Source organism: Episyrphus balteatus, chromosome 2 (assembly GCF_945859705.1).
Source record: "Episyrphus balteatus chromosome 2, idEpiBalt1.1, whole genome shotgun sequence".
Taxonomy (NCBI): Eukaryota; Metazoa; Arthropoda; class Insecta; order Diptera; family Syrphidae; genus Episyrphus; species Episyrphus balteatus.
The window spans coordinates 43,648,659-43,667,110 of record NC_079135.1 but is presented as its reverse complement, the minus strand read 5'-3'; the positions used below and the strand labels follow the sequence as shown (position 1 = coordinate 43,667,110).

Here is an 18,452-nt window from a genome sequence, read left to right as displayed (position 1 = left end):
TATTTATTTTTATAAGCACAATTCGCCACCCTTTTTATCTGGCCTTGGACATAAGCTTCAATGATAAATAACAGTAACCCACCCTCGCAAAAACCCCAAGGACGACATTAATACCAAATAAGTCTATAATCCCACGCCAATTCACTGATCTGTCAAATAAAATAAATCACTAAAGCCCAAGCCAGCCAATCATGATTAATTCTTTCAAAAATGCATTCTGGTTCTATATTAAGATTAACAGACGCCAAAGGAAATATAAACTAACGATTAACTGACTAAACGTCAAACCACTTTTATAACAAACAAAATAAAAATATCGATTATATTCTTTCATTACAAACCACAAAATATTAACAATAATGAAATTCAATAAATTTGCTCAAGGTTGAAAAGCTATGAATAATAAAAAACTATGCCTTCAAGTTCCGGTCAGCAAAAATCTCATTTTTTTAATAAAAAAAAGTCAGAAAAAAAAACTAAACAAACTACCCTAAACGAGGTCAGTATAAACAATAAATCTTGACAGTTGACAGATGAGATATTTCTGAGTATTTAAGATAACATACCTTGCCCTTGGTCATTTGGCAGATCTGAAAGCTCTGTTTGTACACCAACATCGATTTTCATTTTTGATGTAAACACAAATTTTATATTTCACTTGAATAATTCTCAGTCAATTATTAAGAATTATTTTATTTTATGTATAAATGGCGCACTGACACTCCTCTTTTTCACTAATCTGAACCACGCTTTTGCAATAAAAACAAACAGACCCAAGTCAACCCTGGTGACCTAATTTAATTCTTCACACGAGCAATTCTGTTTCTATGTTAAACACCAATTATGTACTTCCTCTTGCTGAATATTAAGGGAACATTTGGCGAACTTAGCATCAAAAAGGCGCTTATAACAATTTTTTTCTTTTTAAGAAATAACAAAAAACCAAGGGTAAATCACTCAGTTATAGACACTTTTCACGTTCTGTTTTATAGATTCCGTCAAAAAATATGAAAGGTAAGTTGGTACTTTAGAGCTACTACTTCAACGAAACACGAAATTTAACACGCAACACAAAATGACCTTAAACAATAAATACACACGATACAGAAGTGTAATACCGTATTTGTCAGACAGGGGGGGCTTTTGAGAATGTGCTGCCTATAAGGTACCACAGCCAAATGATGAATGAATCGGCAATAGCAGGTTTTCAATGCTCGTAGTTTGTGTAAACTTATTTATTTAATTCTAGGAACACCATCAGAAAAAAACAAGCAAACGAGAAAGCTTTTACGTTGCCCAAAAACAATGTGCTGCGCCGCGCCAATGCTATGAAAATGAAACATAGTAATCAATGTGCTGCTCTCTCAAGTCGACGACGCACAGTGGGGAAAAGGCGGAAAAAACCCAACTTTCGGAAGTACGATTTATTTTGATACTGCACGTGTTTCTAACAGTAAATTAGTTGAAGAATCAGAAAATGAAAACTGTTTTTCAAAAAAAAAAATTATGGTCCTGGAGATTATCGCTCAAAGTTGAAAAACAGTGAAAACTGATAAAAATACAAGTAGTTTCAAAATGATCTATTTTCCTTAAAATTTAAAGGTTTGAACCAATTTTTTTTGTAAATAGGCTTAAAATAAATTGACAAACAATATGGTACATTAGTTTAGCGAAAAAGAATTGAATACAATTTTTTTGACAAAAAAACATTCAATTTTAGTGACTTTTTAGGTTAAAATTAGGTTTTAACTACTGCCTCCGTCTGCCTCTGCTGGCGGATAGGTTTTCCTAGATAGTATTGAATCTAAACAATAGTTTAAAAAAAAAATCTCACCCGAAGACGTCCGTATTCGGTTTTTATAGCAATTTCAATCTGAAAAAGTCATTCAAAAAACCAAAAAAAAAAAAAAATAAGGCAAAAAAGAAATATGCAGCCAGACAAATCTTTCTTAATGTATTTTGGTATGCTGAATCTGAATGTGAAGTCCGTTTTGCTAAACAGCCCAAAATTTTTGATAAGATTGCAAAAAAAAATTTTAAACCCACAATTTTAAAGTTTTTCCCAATTAAGTCGCTGTTGGGATCAGGAGTTTGTGTTAATGAAACCTGCATTCCACATTTACCTATTAAAACAAATGTTTTTTTCACTAAGCCACTTTTTTGACTTTATTTATAACTATCGGAATCGGAATACAGTAAAACTGGTTATTTGAAGATTCTCTTATCTTTAGTTCCACTTGTTTCCAAAAAAAGGATGGAATGATTTGATGGAATGTTCCGCTAATTGAAGGAAAAGTTTAGGCTTGGTAGCCGTTTAAATTTTAGAACTAACCAAGGAAAAAAAAGTTTCCAAGAAAGTTAAATTTTGAAAAAAATGCCATACCTACCTACCGTTTTTGGACATTTTTCCTTTTTTGAAAATTTTTGATTTTTTTTTTGATTTATGTAAAATTTAAACGGTATTTATTAATAAAATGTTCAAATAAACTCAAAAAAATTTGATTTTTCTAAAAAAGCGATTGGCAGTAAGTCATTTACAGCTGCAAAAACTTGATTTCTGATTTTTTAATATAATTTTTTTCTGAGTGGGCGTGGCAATGGGTGGTCATTGGTGTAGATTTGTCTTGCTATTAGCTACCTTTCCTGCAAATTTCATGAAAATTGGTTCAGTAGTTTAGTTTTAATTGAGTTTTTTCCGGTCTCCCATACAAGTTGCCCCACAGTGCGACGAGAAGAAAAAAGTGACGTCTTTATAAGGCATATAAAATTCTATGTTTTTTTAGTTGTTGTTGTTAATGATGATAGGGGGCTTACGTCATTGTTACAAGTTTTTGGCATTAAGCGGTTTTGATGATGATTATAAAATGATTATAATCAAGTTGACAGAAGGGGTTAATGCTGATAGAAGCAAGCTTGAATTTCCTTCGTTTTTTTTTTGTTTATTGATTTATTTATATGTATGGCAAGAAGGTATGTTTGTTTGTTACTTGTTGGCCATGTTCCGAGTGAACGAGGAAATTCAATGCTTTTTTGTTTTCTTTTGAATAATGCAGCGATATATGTACATAATTATGTTAAGAAGGAAGGTTAAATTGAAAATTGAATACCATCAGTGGATGAGCTAGTGCGTGAAGTGCATGATATGCACATGGAAAGAAGGTGAAGACTACGAAAAATTTGGGTCGAGTGTTTTGATGAAAACAGGTTGTAGAAATTCACTGCCTGGAACGTGCATTGAATTTAGTTATAACTGTGCTTACTTTGTAATATGCTTACTTTAGGCAAAAAAAATTTGCGAAGTCAGGATTTAATTTCAAATAGAATATTGGTCAAAAATGTAACCAATCTAGTAAGAAATTCGCCAATTACAAAAATTGCAGGATATGAATTAACCATCGAGTAAAATATCGTATTATTTATAAAAATAAAACTTTTGAAATAGTAAGCTCAAATAAGTTTGCTTTCTGTTAGTTCGATGTAAAATAACAGATGTTTACATTAAAGTTTATAGATAATCCATAAGCCTTGCAGAACTAATCATTGTCACTACTTCGTGTTTCGATAGACGTCTTTCTATATCGGTAGCGAGGATCTAATGAGTGATTTACTTGAAAGCAACTTGATGGAAATCAATGCGATTCTTATCTTATCAAGCAAATAAACATTAAGCACGTGTAAATTTTAGTACTAGATTACCACTTTGTTCTTTAAGTACTTTACCACATACACAGCAACACGGCTGATAAAGAAATAGATAGTAGTTTAAAGGAAATGCAACATGTGATCATATTTTTACTTGGAACTATAAATATGATCACATACTGCATTTCCTTAGATATGCAAAGTATTGGTTTAGTGTGGAAAAATTGAGGTTTAAATCCAAACCAACATTACGATGATGGAGAAGATAAAAAAATAGTTTCTGTCATGCCGTCCGTCGGTCTGTGCGTGTTTGCTTTCATCTGTACATCGAGTCAAGGCCTAAACGTATGGATGGATTTGCTTAAAACTTGGTCAAGAAGTTTTTTTTTTTAGAAATCAAAGTATATTTTTCTAATGGTTTTTTGTGCGCTGAGCTCGAATCTGAAGTCAGAAAAATTCTATCACATCACGTTTTTGAGATATTAAAAAAGGTTTAAATCTTAATAACTGCATTCCAAACTTTTCAAAAATCAAAAATTTTTTTGGTTAATTTTTTGATTGAAAAATAGGTTATTTTTTCAAATTAAAATCAAAAATCCAAAAATTAACTTTTTCCTCAAAAAACATTTAAAATAGATAGAAAACATAACAAAGTAATTTTTAACCTAGTTTTGTTAAAATCCAACCATTTTTGTAAAAGATAAAGATAAAAAAATCTTATTTTTGCATTTCTTTTTCAATATTTTTGAGGTTATATAAAAAAAAATTATTTGATTAAAAGTTGTAGACACTTTTAGGTACTATCTACAACCTTTGCATTTTACTTTTTTCGATAGGAGGTCTACTTTTGACAGAAATTGTAAAAAAAACACGATTTTTGATACCCACCTCACTTTTTCGCCCACCCACCCCCTTTTCCCCAATTTTTTATGGGCAATTTATTTTTCCTCTTTCATATACCATTTATCCTAAATTTTCCAACCATATGCTGCTTATAATTTTTTTATTTTCAAAAATTATTGGCACTGGTCTAATTAGGCTGTCTGAACCTCTGGTGCAAAAGACAAATCGTTCAACAGTCAGTCTAACATCCTGAACTACCTTACATACGTATAACTGTCTTAAGTTGGACTTTTCGTCATATGACTTAGCTTTCCAGATGAAATTGCAATTTATAAGACGTTAACATCATGTCTTCTCATTTTTTTTCCGTCCTCATTGAATTGAAACTTCCTAATTTTTGTTTTTGTAAAATAACCCCATTTCTGTTAACAGATACATTTTGGCAAGTATCTTAATATGCAGCCTGAGATCTTTTTTCCAGACAAAATGATGTCACTTAAAAACAATGATTTATTGATTTTCTTTGTCATTTATTTTTTTTTTTTCAATATTTTATTTATATTTCCCTTAAATAAACTTTTGGCTCATTGACGTTTTTTCCCTTTCGAGCAGGGCATTGACTTGCTTAGTTCCAAAAGGAGGCAAGTTTATTTTTTAAGCTTTATTTTCACGAACATTGATCAAACAAAAGATGTTTACTTTTTTTTCATTTTAGTTTTTGGGAAATGGTGCACCTTACGAGATATAACATTTATGTCTGATGGGTGCCTAGCATCAACAACATAATATGAAAAATGTTACGCCTTGTTGATTAAAATACAATAAAAGTAAACGGAAGTTCCACAGTAAGTATAAAGTGAATACAATGCAATGTGGAAATGAATTTAATTTAAATTATTTGAAGCATATCCAACACGAAAATGTTTTGTTAACATGTTAAGAAAATTACTTTAGGGGAATTTGTATTTGGGGTTTCTTTACAAAATAAACACCTTTTAAATTGTTTTTTATTTTTTGTTAAGCTTCACTTAAAAACGAAACAATATGATGAAGAGCTTTTAAGTTGATTTTGAATGGGTTTGTTTTTTTTTTTTTGGAAAAGGTTGGGTAAATTAGATGGCCATGTATAATTTAATTTTAAATTTTCTATATACTTACTTTGAATTAAGAATTCAGCTACCGTTGCCATACAAATACAAAAAATCAACAATGGAACAAAAACAAGACTTTAAAAATATAAGACTGGGGAAATACTATTGGGAATGATGTTAGTTAATTAAAGTGCGGAGTATTTATTTTTAAAACATTCAAACCAAAGGCATTTTGGACTTTAATCTAAACACAATAGAGTTTTCTTTTTAGACAGACTCATCTCAGGAATTATTATAAACAATTAAGTAATAGTATGTAAATGTACATGTACATATATCAGATATTCCATATTAAAATATTCGATCCACAAAAATCATTTTCATTTGGTTTTAAAGCATTAATATAAAAAAATATAGGAAAATAGCTTTGAATAGCTGTGGTTAACCACAAAAGCTTCGAATAACATACATTTCATATTCCCAATATGAACATGGATTTAAAATAAATGTGCACGCGCCATTTGTTGTGCTTGTGCGTTTTGCATTATCAACTAGGGTGTTATTATTCTTGAATGTTATATCTGTGCAAATATAAAATTAATTGACTCGTATTAAGACTTATACCTACAAAATTTATTTAAAATTTAAAGTATCGGCGTTAGTTGCAAATTATTAACTTCTTTGCAAATCTAGTGATTTTGGTAACATTTTTCCAGTTCATTATAACTTGTATAGGTTATCAGCTGTATCAATTTGCAAAATTGGAATAAAATACGTTATTATGAAGATACGAGAACAACCCAAACATTATGATTGAAATAGCGCCAGTAAGGATTTAGAGTTTTTTATGCATGAACCGTGCCGTATATAAAAACAAATAAAGATTGTTTTATTTGAATGGATAATATTGTATTTTAAATGACAACAAAATTTATAAGAGAGTTAAAATTTTTCTAAAGGTAGGTAAATGTATTTCCATTGTTAAGAAAAAAAAAAAAAAACACCTGTGTTTTGTGAATTTTATAATATTTTTGTTTTTTTTTTTTGGATTCACACAGCAAATAAAAAATTATTTAAAATGTATAAGATTTTATTTTTAACGGCGAACAAATCCATTCCAAACAAGATATAAGTAATAACTGCAGAACAATGCATTAATTTCGAGATAAAAAACAAGGAATATTATCCATCATCACGAAAACTTTTATAACGGCTATTTTATTCTACTAAATGGATTTGCTATTCAAGAATTTCAATCTTATGGGATTTTCCATTGGTAAAAAAACCAACTTATTTTTTGATCTAAATCTGCCATAACACTAAAATCTAAATCTAAAATCATTTTAATTAATAAAGTGATTTTTTAAACATTTAACTTATTCCAACAAGCTTGCAAAATAGCTGTCCAGAACAAAGGAAGACAAACAAACCTACTCCCACGCACCTACTTACAGTTTAAAAATTGTAAAACATTTCGGTGAAATTGTTATTCAATTGCATACAAAAAATCGGAAATACAAAATCAATATGTCACTGGCCACTAGTTTTTAACTTTTTAAATTTTCCAGAAAAATGTCTCTAGTTAATAAGTAATGTTTCATATTTGAGGGCATGCTCATACCTACTAATTTTTAAGTTTTCCTTATCTTGAGCGTTTATTGCAATTTTTTCAGAAAAAAATATGTATATTAAAACAATAATGTATTTGGACTTAGTAAGCCTAAAAATCTTTCTTTCTAGGAGCTCTATTTTTGTTGTTGATGTTTTTTGTTTGAACATTTTCGTTTATTTTTTTATATTTATTAAACGCAGGTAGATAATTTACTAATATGGTTTGACAATATGCATACTGAACAGAACATTACATACGGCAAAAGATTTGAGCAAATAGGTTGAATCAAAACATCAAAAAACCTACGCGAGAAACAGAAAAAAAAATTGCCAAAAAAAAACGGCAACAATCCCTACTTTTTTTACTTAATTTTTTACTAAATTTAGTTATTTTCAAGAAATGTTTTTAAAAAATTATCTTTTAAACTCAAAGTTTTGAAAACGAATTACCTATGCTTCAAACTGATATTATTAAAAATTTAATTTTATTGTTATTAAGCACTATTATTAGTTCTTATATTTAATGCTCTTATTGGAATCTAAGGTTTGACACCAGATGGTTAAATGTGAGTTGCAAGTGAGTTGCTAGTCACTTCCAGGAGTAATTTCGCGCCTTAATTTGAGGATTACTTGTTCAACTTTTCATCATGATTTTATTTCAGGAAGCAGAAATACATTATACCACATAGATCGCGCAATCGTCATTTTAAAATAGCAGACTTTCGAATACTCTGTAGTCTGTACCTATTTTACAGAAATACTACTTTGACATTGTACATAGAAATATATTGCTACTTTATTGTCTTTGGTCGTCAAAAAGTGTTCATCGTTAAAATAACGTTAAAAACAACAAGTGAGCCTTTTAAATGTAGATTTTTTTAAAACAGTCTGCACCTTCACAAAAAGGCAAAACCATCAAAAGTTGCAAAGGATCAATATTCCTAATTTTATGACAGAAGAGGATTGGCTATTAGGAAATTCAGATTTGAATCTTTTAGGATACTATTCGTGGATAGCGATATATAAAATTATCTTCTTCTTCCTTTTAATTTGGCGCTGTTATGATCTCGTTGACCTCAGGAATCGGCGACAAGGCGATGTCCAGTGGAATTTGACAAATTAACTAGTTTAATACATAAATTAAATTTCTCATCTACTAAATTTTACATAACGAGAAAAACTCTTTTTAGTGTTCCAAAAACATAAAAAATACAATTTTCCAAAATTTTATATGTTTATCGTAAGGGAGTTAAAGGAAATCAGTTAAGACCTTAGTATCACAAAAATATATAAACAAAAAAATATAAACAAAACGGAGTGATAAGCTTTGGTTTTGTTAGCAGCTGGCATTATGTGTATTATCATCATTGTTTGGAAATGTGCAATAAAGCTTTAAACCTTAATTTTGACAGTTAAATGCTTATCTAAACATTTAAAACACTAACACTTAATTATATATATATATATATTTTTTTACGAAGATAAAAAAAACTTAATGATTGCAATATTAAATATAAATAAATAACAAAAAAATCAAAATTTACTACAAAATTAAATCTAATTTACTCTGTGAGCCCATAACCGAATTTAATTTATCTATAACACGCACTACCATTAATACTTTAATTCATGTAAAACAAAAAAAAAAAAAAATAAAAAAACTAAATATTAAATTAAAAACATTTGACAAAACGTAAAACACACAACTACAAAATACTAAATAAAAATAGTAAAAATAAAACAAAAGAAAAATGAATAATATCAAATAAAGAAAAACATATTTATTTAAAAAAAAAAATTATAAATTGTTTCTACATTTATATATGGTAAATATTATTTTTTTATTAAATTTAATCAAAAAAATATATTTCTTTAAATGTTTCGTCAAATGTTTACAATTTTATTTAATCATCACAAATTATTTAGATCTTTACTTAATTTTTTTTGTAAAAAAAAGAAATACAAAAAAATATAATACTTTATATAAGACAAAGAAATACTAATTTAAAAAAAAAATAAAGAAAATTATAAAAAAATATAGGAATGTAAATAAGTTTTCTAATAAATTTTAGTTTTTTGTATGTTGTTTTTCAAAATCATACAAGTTTTTTAAAATAATTGAAAATCTTCTCTAGCCTCGTTGTCCTACAATTGACCAATTGATATAAATGTCTCAGTGTTCGTACGAAAAATCGATACAAGATGAAATTTTCTAAAAAATTCAAAACATCTAAAACGAAATCGATAGCGCGTGCTATGAAACGTGTTATAGGCCCACACTGGCAATTGATGTGTACAACGATGTCCAACTCACCTTTTGTAGCATTTAAACAGCCTGCTGACATAACAGTGCCTGGTGGGCCGCGTAATACTGAATCCAAACAGCGTATGTTGTCGCGACAGGTTGCAATTATTTCGGCCTGAAATTAAAATTCAAAAATTAATAAAAAAGGTAAAAAGAATGATTAAGAAATTCTTACATAATCCTCTGGTCTCAGCAAATGGCTTCGAATCTTCAATGAACGTGTATCCTCCAAACGATTCTTGCTCTGAGTCAGTAAATTCCTCATCTCTTTCTCGTCATCGGTATGCTCTTCGCTCGAAGACGATGTAGCTGGGATGAGTTTTATTGACTTTTCTAGATTGCGCGATGAGCGACGACGATCATCAGCCCTGCGGCGCCTTGAAGATGTATCACTCTCTGAAGTGCGACGTAGGCTCTGAGCAGAATGGCTCATTCCAAAATCAAGTTTACGACTGGCCGAGTCAACACGGGCCATGAAAGAGAATTTCTCATTGTTTTTGGGTGTCAAGGCATTAGCCGACGAGGAAAGACTCGTTGTAGGGCTCCGAATATTTTGAATATCATCTAAAGAAGAGACAATTTGGAATTCAGAAACTGTTTAAAGGTTCTAAAAGTAAAATCTTTACCTTGACATGATTTACGTCTAACTTCAAGATTCTTACGACGACGTTCATATTCCAATTCGAGGGCACGACGACGTCTCGCATGATCAACACTACTAACAATGGTCTCTTGTATGACAACTTTCGCTTCGTTTTGTTTCAACGAATCCATCTGTGGTGGCGACATAGAATCCAAATTGTTAGCGGCCGATAGAGAGGAGCAACAATCCGATTGCGAATCAAGGAAGTTGCTAAAAAGAAAGAATATCATTACTTTTGTTCGAATTGAAGAAATGATTAACTTACCGATAATCGTCCCCGAATTCCAATAAACGCCTAGCAGCATCTGAATCAAAGCCTTCAGAGTAATTTTCAGAGTTATACTTCTCCTGGTAGTTGTCCCAGGCAGTTTCTGAGAAACTACTATGGTGATCTTCTGTTCCAGTGGTGTATTCTATGAAAATATGGAAAAAAGATTTAATTAAAGGTTCTTGTCTTGGATAGGAAATACGAATAAAACATCAATAAGTGCGACATTAGGGACTCCTAGAGGTTTCTAACCCCACACTTGCTTGGAAACAACATATATGAGTGAGTGCAATATATAAATTTGTACCTCGAACACTTGGCACTGGTGTCGCAGCTTGTACAGAAAAAAACAACGAAAATATTCACATGAAGCGCAAAAAAACAACACAAATTTGTCTTCAAACATTGTGGATGATAACTTACCTCCTTGTGGATCCTCCTCATTCATATAAGTAGCCAATGCAGCCAATGATCCCAATTTAGTCTCATTGGTCATATAAGCTGTAGTATAGGAGCCAACTCGGAAATTTGGCTTCATAAGATTTTGTTCCTCACCAGTTTCTTGACTGCTTTTAGGTAGATTGAGTAAAGCAGCTGTGATTTCTTGAACAGTTTGTCCAGAAGACAACGATTCAGTTTTCTTTATCTGCAACATACCATCCGAACCGGATTCATTCCTCTTTGCCAGTTGCTTCTTCTTACGGATTTTACGGCGTTTAAGGGAATTCTTGCTGTCAGTGTTCTTCACACTAATACTGGGTTGTGTGTCATTTCGCTGACGACCCGGAGAAAGGCTATCCAAGGCAGATTCACTGATTGAATGTGTGGCTAAGCCAGCTTGGCTAGCTTGTGCCTTAGAACCTATTTGAGCATTTGCCTCTGTCAATTGAGAAAGACAAGATACCGACCATGGTCGGTCATTTTTGCGACGATTCTGTCGTCGCAGCACCTTTGATGTGGCATTCAAGCTCTGATTGCTGCCAACTGTTGGAATGGGTTCTGCAGACCCACCAATATTGTCAATTGAATTGCCATAGGAATTACTTCCTCCGGTAGTTTGCATGCATGTAGCAACTGAATCTGTGAATCCTTCGGATGTGTCAGATTCACGAGCTACTGAATCGGTTTCTGAAGCTTCTCCAGATGCCTCACAATCGGTTGTTGGTGATGATGCAATCTGGGGTTCTTGTTTAATACAGACTGGTTGATGTTCCAACCATTCCTAGAAGAAATTTGAAAAATTATTAACGATTTTCTTGACAAATAATAAGAAGTCATACCTCAATTCTTTGTTTAGCTGGTCCTGGCATTATCACTTCGCGTTTCTTGACTGTTGAAGAAATTTTCACAATGGAATGCTTTTGCTGGGTTTGTTGTTGTTTGGTTGGTGTCTTCATTGAATCATCACGAACTAAATGCTCTGCCTCGAGTACAAGTTGCTTGATTGATTCATGCGATACTTCCTGTGTTGTGTTTTGTTTGTTTCATAAGTAACACAAAAGTGAGTAAGTTGAGTGAATGATTGTAGATATGAAAAAAAAAGAGGTGGGAGAAAATATAAAGTTAGCAAAAAAATTCAATTTATTTTTGTTTATTTATATTTTTTTAATAAAAAAAGATTAACAGAATTTTGTCAGCTGATTAGATGGCACAATTGCTATCACAAATAGAACCTTATCTGAGACTGTCAGTCTGTTTTTTATATTATTTTCTGTTTCAGATTCTAGGGTAACTCGTATTGGTCATAGTGTAAATATGGTTTTTTATCATTATTTGGAGTTTAACATACACCATCAAAGAAGAAAAGCAATAAAACCATATAATGATTGCAATTTGAATATATTTTGAAAACAAAGGAAGCGGCAACTAAAGAATCTTCAAAGTGGCTTTGAATAAAGTGGGAAGTAGATATTGGGTGCATAGAATTGCTGACATTTTATGGAATTTTGTCAATTAGGTATCATAAAGGTTTCTTTTCCGTTCTGTGATCTGTGAAGGTCATAAAACTGATAATCCATTGATTAGAAATAGATTCCCAAGTGATAAGATATTATTTAAAGGAATTTTGCAAACGTGTTCGCAACCACGAACTTTTGTAGATAAGCTTAAAATATAAATAAATAACAAGAACAAAGTGCAGTTGAAAGTCTGATAGGATGACAAGTAGCAAGTATACACAATAAATCAATTATTTAATTTTTTTTTCATAAATTCTTTTAAAATAAAATAAAATTTTGAAAAAATTAACATTAAGTCGGGTTATAGCTGGATTGTTAAGAAAATGGAAGTTGTAACGATTCTTTTTACAACACATAGTTCAAATTTATGGTCAATTAGCATTATCAGGGTTTCTTATTTAAGAATGGAGATTATTTATTTAGAGAATTGATATTGACCATGTTTTTATGTTTCTAATTTAAAACTCGATTTTGATAAATGAATTAAAGAGTGGTTCGTAACAAATTCCTGATTTAATAAACACAATCCTAATAGTATCAAAAATTCTTAAAGAAGTTTTCCGCTATCAAATTTAACTATGCAATTTTTTGTGGATTTATCGACCTGGGAAGATAATAAGTGGAACATTATTTCCGGGAGTAGTTATTATTATTTTTATGTCTGTCATTCTTAGCTTACAATACAAAGAATATGAATTAGTTTTTAATTTTTGTAAAGGCTGTGAAAACCTTAAGACATCATATTTTCAATCTAAATAAATAAAGTCGATATGGGAGTTATATTATGGTTCCTTATATCTTTAGTTTTATTAATCTGATCGTTGAGATTTTTTAGTTTTTGGTTGAAATTGAAAGGCCTGAGCGGCAATTCTGAGTGACTGAGGTGAAATCCAACTTTAGTTCTATTTTTATTGAAAAATTGAATAAATATTTAAATTTTTTATTACAAATTTAAAAACATAAATTGACAGCAATAAGAATCATGGTTCTATTTGCGTCTGTGCCATTTTGTTTTTAATTCTTAGTAAAAAAAATTAAAACACTGGTCGGCAACGAAAATGCGTCCGAATCTGAAGTCAAAATTTCACCGTCACGTCAAGTTTTTGAAATACTTGAGTATAAACAGGTCAAAAACGCGTTTTTTTAGTAGGTACATTTGACGTCGAATTACACGTTAATTTTTTTTTGCAAAACTACTTATGCAATCTTAAAACGCCATATTAAAACGTCCTAAAGGTATTTAATTTTTTTCCAAATAATTTTTTCTTCAAAGATATTTAAAAAAGAAATTTGTGATACAATCTCAATATCGTGATTGGTTTTTTCAAAGTAATAAATGGTTTTTGAACCAAATTTCGGTTTCAGCTTCTGAATTGGACTTAAAAAGGCAACATATTACGGAAAAATATATATATTTGACTAAAAATAAAAACGAAGTAAATTGAAAATTCGTTTTTGAGCGTTTATAGCGAAAATAGTGATGAATGTAGATAAAAAACAAGACGTGATAGTAAATACTTTTGAATTCAGCACAATAAAAACAATTAAAATCAACCTACAAAGTTCTTGCTCGCGACTTTTTTTTGTTTTTTGCCGACCAGCGAAATTAGTTACTCCTTAAGAAATTATAATTTAAATCTGAAATTTTCGTGTTGATTAAGAATATAATTTGGTTTGCCTCTCAAGATTTCAATTAAAAAATAGAATTAAAAAATATCCCGATGGGAATAGAACTTAGAAAATTTGGATCAGGTCAGTTTAATAAGATAAAGTTGTTTAAACAAAAAAATGTTCAGTATTCAGGTTAAAGTAATACGATATCCAGTTAACAAGTACGAGTATAGTTCTTGGCTTCAATATGTTTGTTTAAAGAATAATTTGTTTATATTTAAATCTTTTATCCCGAGGGTGTGTAAAATGTTCTCGTCTATTTCATTGACATCTAAGTAATTTAGCGAAAGTAGTTATGAATGCGAAAATTTATGTTTCAATGAGAATTAGTTCTTTTCTTAAGCATAGTAAATAGACCTGGGATTAGTTTTGTAAATAAATATTGAGTCAAATTTAGACACATTATACTTTCATTTTCTACAACGGATTTATCATAACTTTGTAAAACTGTTTAAAGCCATTACATTATGAAATATTGTATTATCAGAAAGACCCATACAATTTTGTGTGCGATGATTCCTTCTCAAGATATAGGTTTCTCTAAACTGTCGTCAAACGTACTATGGCGCAATTATAATAAACAAATTAAAATTCTTTCATGTTTTCTTACTCAATAATTTTGTTTCTTCCATTAAAATTCATAAGATTTCAATAAAGTTTTGAAAATCACAAGTTTGAATTAAAATTGCTTTTAAGAGCATTATCATAAACAAATTAACCATTAAAAATAAATGAGGAATATAAGCAGGTGCATATAAGTTATTTATGCATTTAAGAATTTAAACAAACCATCTTCCCACTAACAGTTTACAATACTTCGACAACTTTATTGTTGTTTCTTATTTAAATTCCAATTAAATTTTTTTCTTTAACTTTTGAAATTTGTGCGTATACCAAAGAATTCTTTAAATCCATGTGCATTCTGAATTTTCAAAATACCTCAAAGAAAAATTAAGAAAAAAAAACTTTTAAGTTAAAAATAACTATGAGCGCCTAAATAACTTCCCTCACACACTCAATTCTCTTGTGTTAATTCGTTAAAGTGCTTGGTGCTTAGTTTGTTGTAAAAAAAAAGTTTATTGGCGATAGCTCATCATCATCATCTACTCATCACTATCGTATAGGCTACAATCCAACGACCGTCCTTGATTTAAAGATATTCTTTTATTTTTACATATTTACAGTGAGGTATTGCTACACATGAAAACTGCAGTGAGAAAGAATAGAGAGGAGAAAAAAAGGAAAAAAAGCTTTTCGGATTGCATTTTCTTCTTTTGAATCTTATGGAATTCTTATTATGTCTTATGTGATGTTGAAACTACATTTTATATGTTTATCAATAGTCGACATTTTAATTACAAAAATATTTCATAGAGGTTATCAGCAACTATTTGCAATTCAAACTAAATCCAAAAAGTTTCTATAAAAGGAAATTAATTTTCTTATAAGAACTTGAGATATTTAAAAAATGTTTATAATTTGATCACATTCTCAATGAGTTACAGTCTTGAAGATTGAACCGTTCAAAAAAGCTGAGAATGCAATATAAATTTGTTTATAACCCATTGAAAACTAATAGGCAACTAATTTGTAACTGATTTTAACTCACTTGTATAATCAGGGTTGTAAAAAATCATTTTTTTAATGCATTTTTTTTCATTACAAATTTAAATTTCTACAATTCTGGCTTTTTGACCATACATTAGCTATTTAAACTATAATATTGGACCTAATGTGATGCCATATAGTCAAAATTGTTAGAAATTCGACGAATATTAAAAAAAATATTTAATGCACACATTTCGCATTGAATTCTTATTTTAATGCAGAAAATTTTTATGTGCAATAAAATCTTTTTTTAAATGTAAATTTTTTTCAGTTGCAAAATATATAAGTTTTTTAATACAATTTTTTTCTTAATATTTTATATTTTTACAACTCTGCTTCCAATAAATTAAAAGTTAAAACTGATTTCTGTGTAACAATAATTGTTTGTATTTTGTTTGTTTTTCGGAGGTCTCTGAATAAATGACTTGTTTATAGTAGCTATATATTTTTTTTTAGTATTAATTATGTTTCCAACAAAGCGTTTTCAAAATATGAGCTAAGAACATTTTACATTTAGTGCCTAAAAAGTTGTCCCTTTGGACAGTGAATTTTGAAAAAAAATATGGAAATTTTTAAACAATATATTTTTATATATTTTAGTTGACATGGTTATAATTTTATCTATTGTAAAATAACATTTTCACCGATATTGTGAATGATATTTCTATATTTATGACAGTATAAACACAAAGTGATCAAAGCCAAACAACTGCGTTACTTTACTGCAAATTTCAGTTTTATTTGTAAAATCATATAATTAAGATTTCTGATATTCCTCTTTGAAACTATAGGAACAACGTAAGTCTCCTATGAAGTTAAATTACAGAAAAATTAATTTCAATTAAATATTCTTAATATAGTTTATTACCAAAAATCAGCTTTAAAACTTTAAATACCACTGCGTTACCAAGATAAACCACAATGTTGATTTGTAAACAATTCGATCCAAATTTGGTTTTCAAACTTGTAAATGGACCTAATTAACCTTAATTTTATAACTCAATGTAGTTTTTCTACTATTTTGTATTTTTCTTCAGGAAAAATGAAATTCAACCAAAGGGACATTTTTTAGACACTCAATAGTATTTTGGCCCACATACTCCATAAGGAATTTAAATGGTCTTAAAAAATCCTATCTAATAAGGCATATTGAGTCAAATAACACCGGCCACACACACTTTGGACAAGACCTATCTTCCGATATGTATTTGGACCCTCCAGTTTTGAGCTGCGACTGCATTTTGTTTAGGGTTTTTCGCATTTTGCTCAAAACTGGAGGGTGACCGGTACAAACGAACTTGAAATTCGGATTCAGTGGATCAAAATAAATACCGGTAGATAGGTCTGATCTAAAGTACATGCCACTTTCTATTTGTGTGCCTTTGAATAAGAACTATTAACAGAAAAATAAAGATGAGCTCTTTCTTAAATACCATCTTCTTAAAATAATTAGATTTCTCATAAAAATAAATGGAATCCATTTTTTTAACTCTGTTAAAATCAAAGTGACCGTCATTTTATTTAAATAAGAATTTTCTTCTTAAAAAAAAATTGTGTAGCGCTAAAAAAAAAGATTTCTCACTAATTTTATGCACGCAAACAAAAATAAAAGGATGCTCTTTTTAATTTAAAAGGATTCTATTCTTTCAATTTTGTTTGGGCATAATTTCTATACAGAAGACATTTTGATTTTAAAAATTAAAAAGATTTGTGCGCTTATTTTAAGACGGCAGTCTTTAAGACAGATTCAAATTAGTTTTTAGCATGTTTTGTTTTTCTCCATGTACTGAGATACACAAACACTATCAACAGCGAATGTAAACAAATATCGTAACACTTTATCAACATGAATATACTCTCTCATGTCTTATTATGTACCCTGATAAAATTTGACAAGCGAAAGCTTCGTTTGCAGCTAACGATAAGTCACTTCATCTTGAAAAAGAACTACACAATGATTCTCCTGATCTTCCTAATACCTTTACCCAAATCTATTGCATGTCTATAAGCAATGCTTAACTTCAGTTAGTTTATCCATAAACCATAAGCGCAACTTGTTACGTTACGATCTTTTGCAACCGTTATAGTGCAAATTTTTAAGAGTTCTTTCCTCCCAGACAGTTACCTATTGCATCATTATCGCAAGGTATTCAAAGAAAAAAACAAAATAAATAAAAATGCACAACTATTTCCGAAGCCTTCTTTTTTTTTGTTACTTTCGAAATAAATTCAATATTCATATAGCCTCACGATATTTCACCTCACCAATGTGACATAATAATCATATATTTTTGTATTTATTTTTTTTGTTCGAGTTTGTTTCCAGCAAATTGGATCAACATGAATGCATGTGACAAATTATTACCGGTGCACCACTATTATTACTTTTTCTATATTTTATTCTTCTCAGTCACGCAAAAAATCTCAAAATAAACAAAAAAAAAAACAAAAGCTACATTTTAGCTTGCTACAGAGAGATAATGCACCAGGCAATAGAGACGGGGCTGCAAAAGATATCTCATGCCCCAGAGTCGAGAGTGCATGCTCTTCAAAGATTTAATATGCGATTTTTTCCATGACGCCAATATTACTGGCAGGCTGAGTGGCTGACTAGCTGACTATTGCCAGCAGGCAATAATGTTCAAAGTCACGATCTAGCCAACTTACTGGAATTATTCCCATAAATCTGTTTGCAAAAAAAAAATATCTCTCGCAAAAAAAAAAAAATAAGCAAAAACAGATACAAATACAAATATAAGTAAAGTACTTATTATAATTGAATTGATATAAACCCTGACGTCATAGAAACAAA

General features: G+C 29.9%; 1 protein-coding gene across 1 annotated transcript in view; it reads right to left on the bottom strand.

Annotated features, from left to right (window-relative positions):
- The window catches only part of LOC129908795 (klarsicht protein), a 443,345-nt gene that overhangs the window by 24,288 nt on the left and 400,605 nt on the right, over positions 1 to 18,452 (bottom strand). The window contains exons 12-17 of the mRNA XM_055985556.1: positions 11,684 to 11,866; positions 10,827 to 11,625; positions 10,401 to 10,548; positions 10,119 to 10,345; positions 9,668 to 10,056; positions 9,502 to 9,607 (exon numbers count right to left, since the gene is read on the bottom strand). Of these exons, the coding sequence (XP_055841531.1) occupies positions 9,502 to 9,607; positions 9,668 to 10,056; positions 10,119 to 10,345; positions 10,401 to 10,548; positions 10,827 to 11,625; positions 11,684 to 11,866 (1,852 nt within the window). The remainder of the gene's footprint in view (positions 1 to 9,501; positions 9,608 to 9,667; positions 10,057 to 10,118; positions 10,346 to 10,400; positions 10,549 to 10,826; positions 11,626 to 11,683; positions 11,867 to 18,452) is intronic.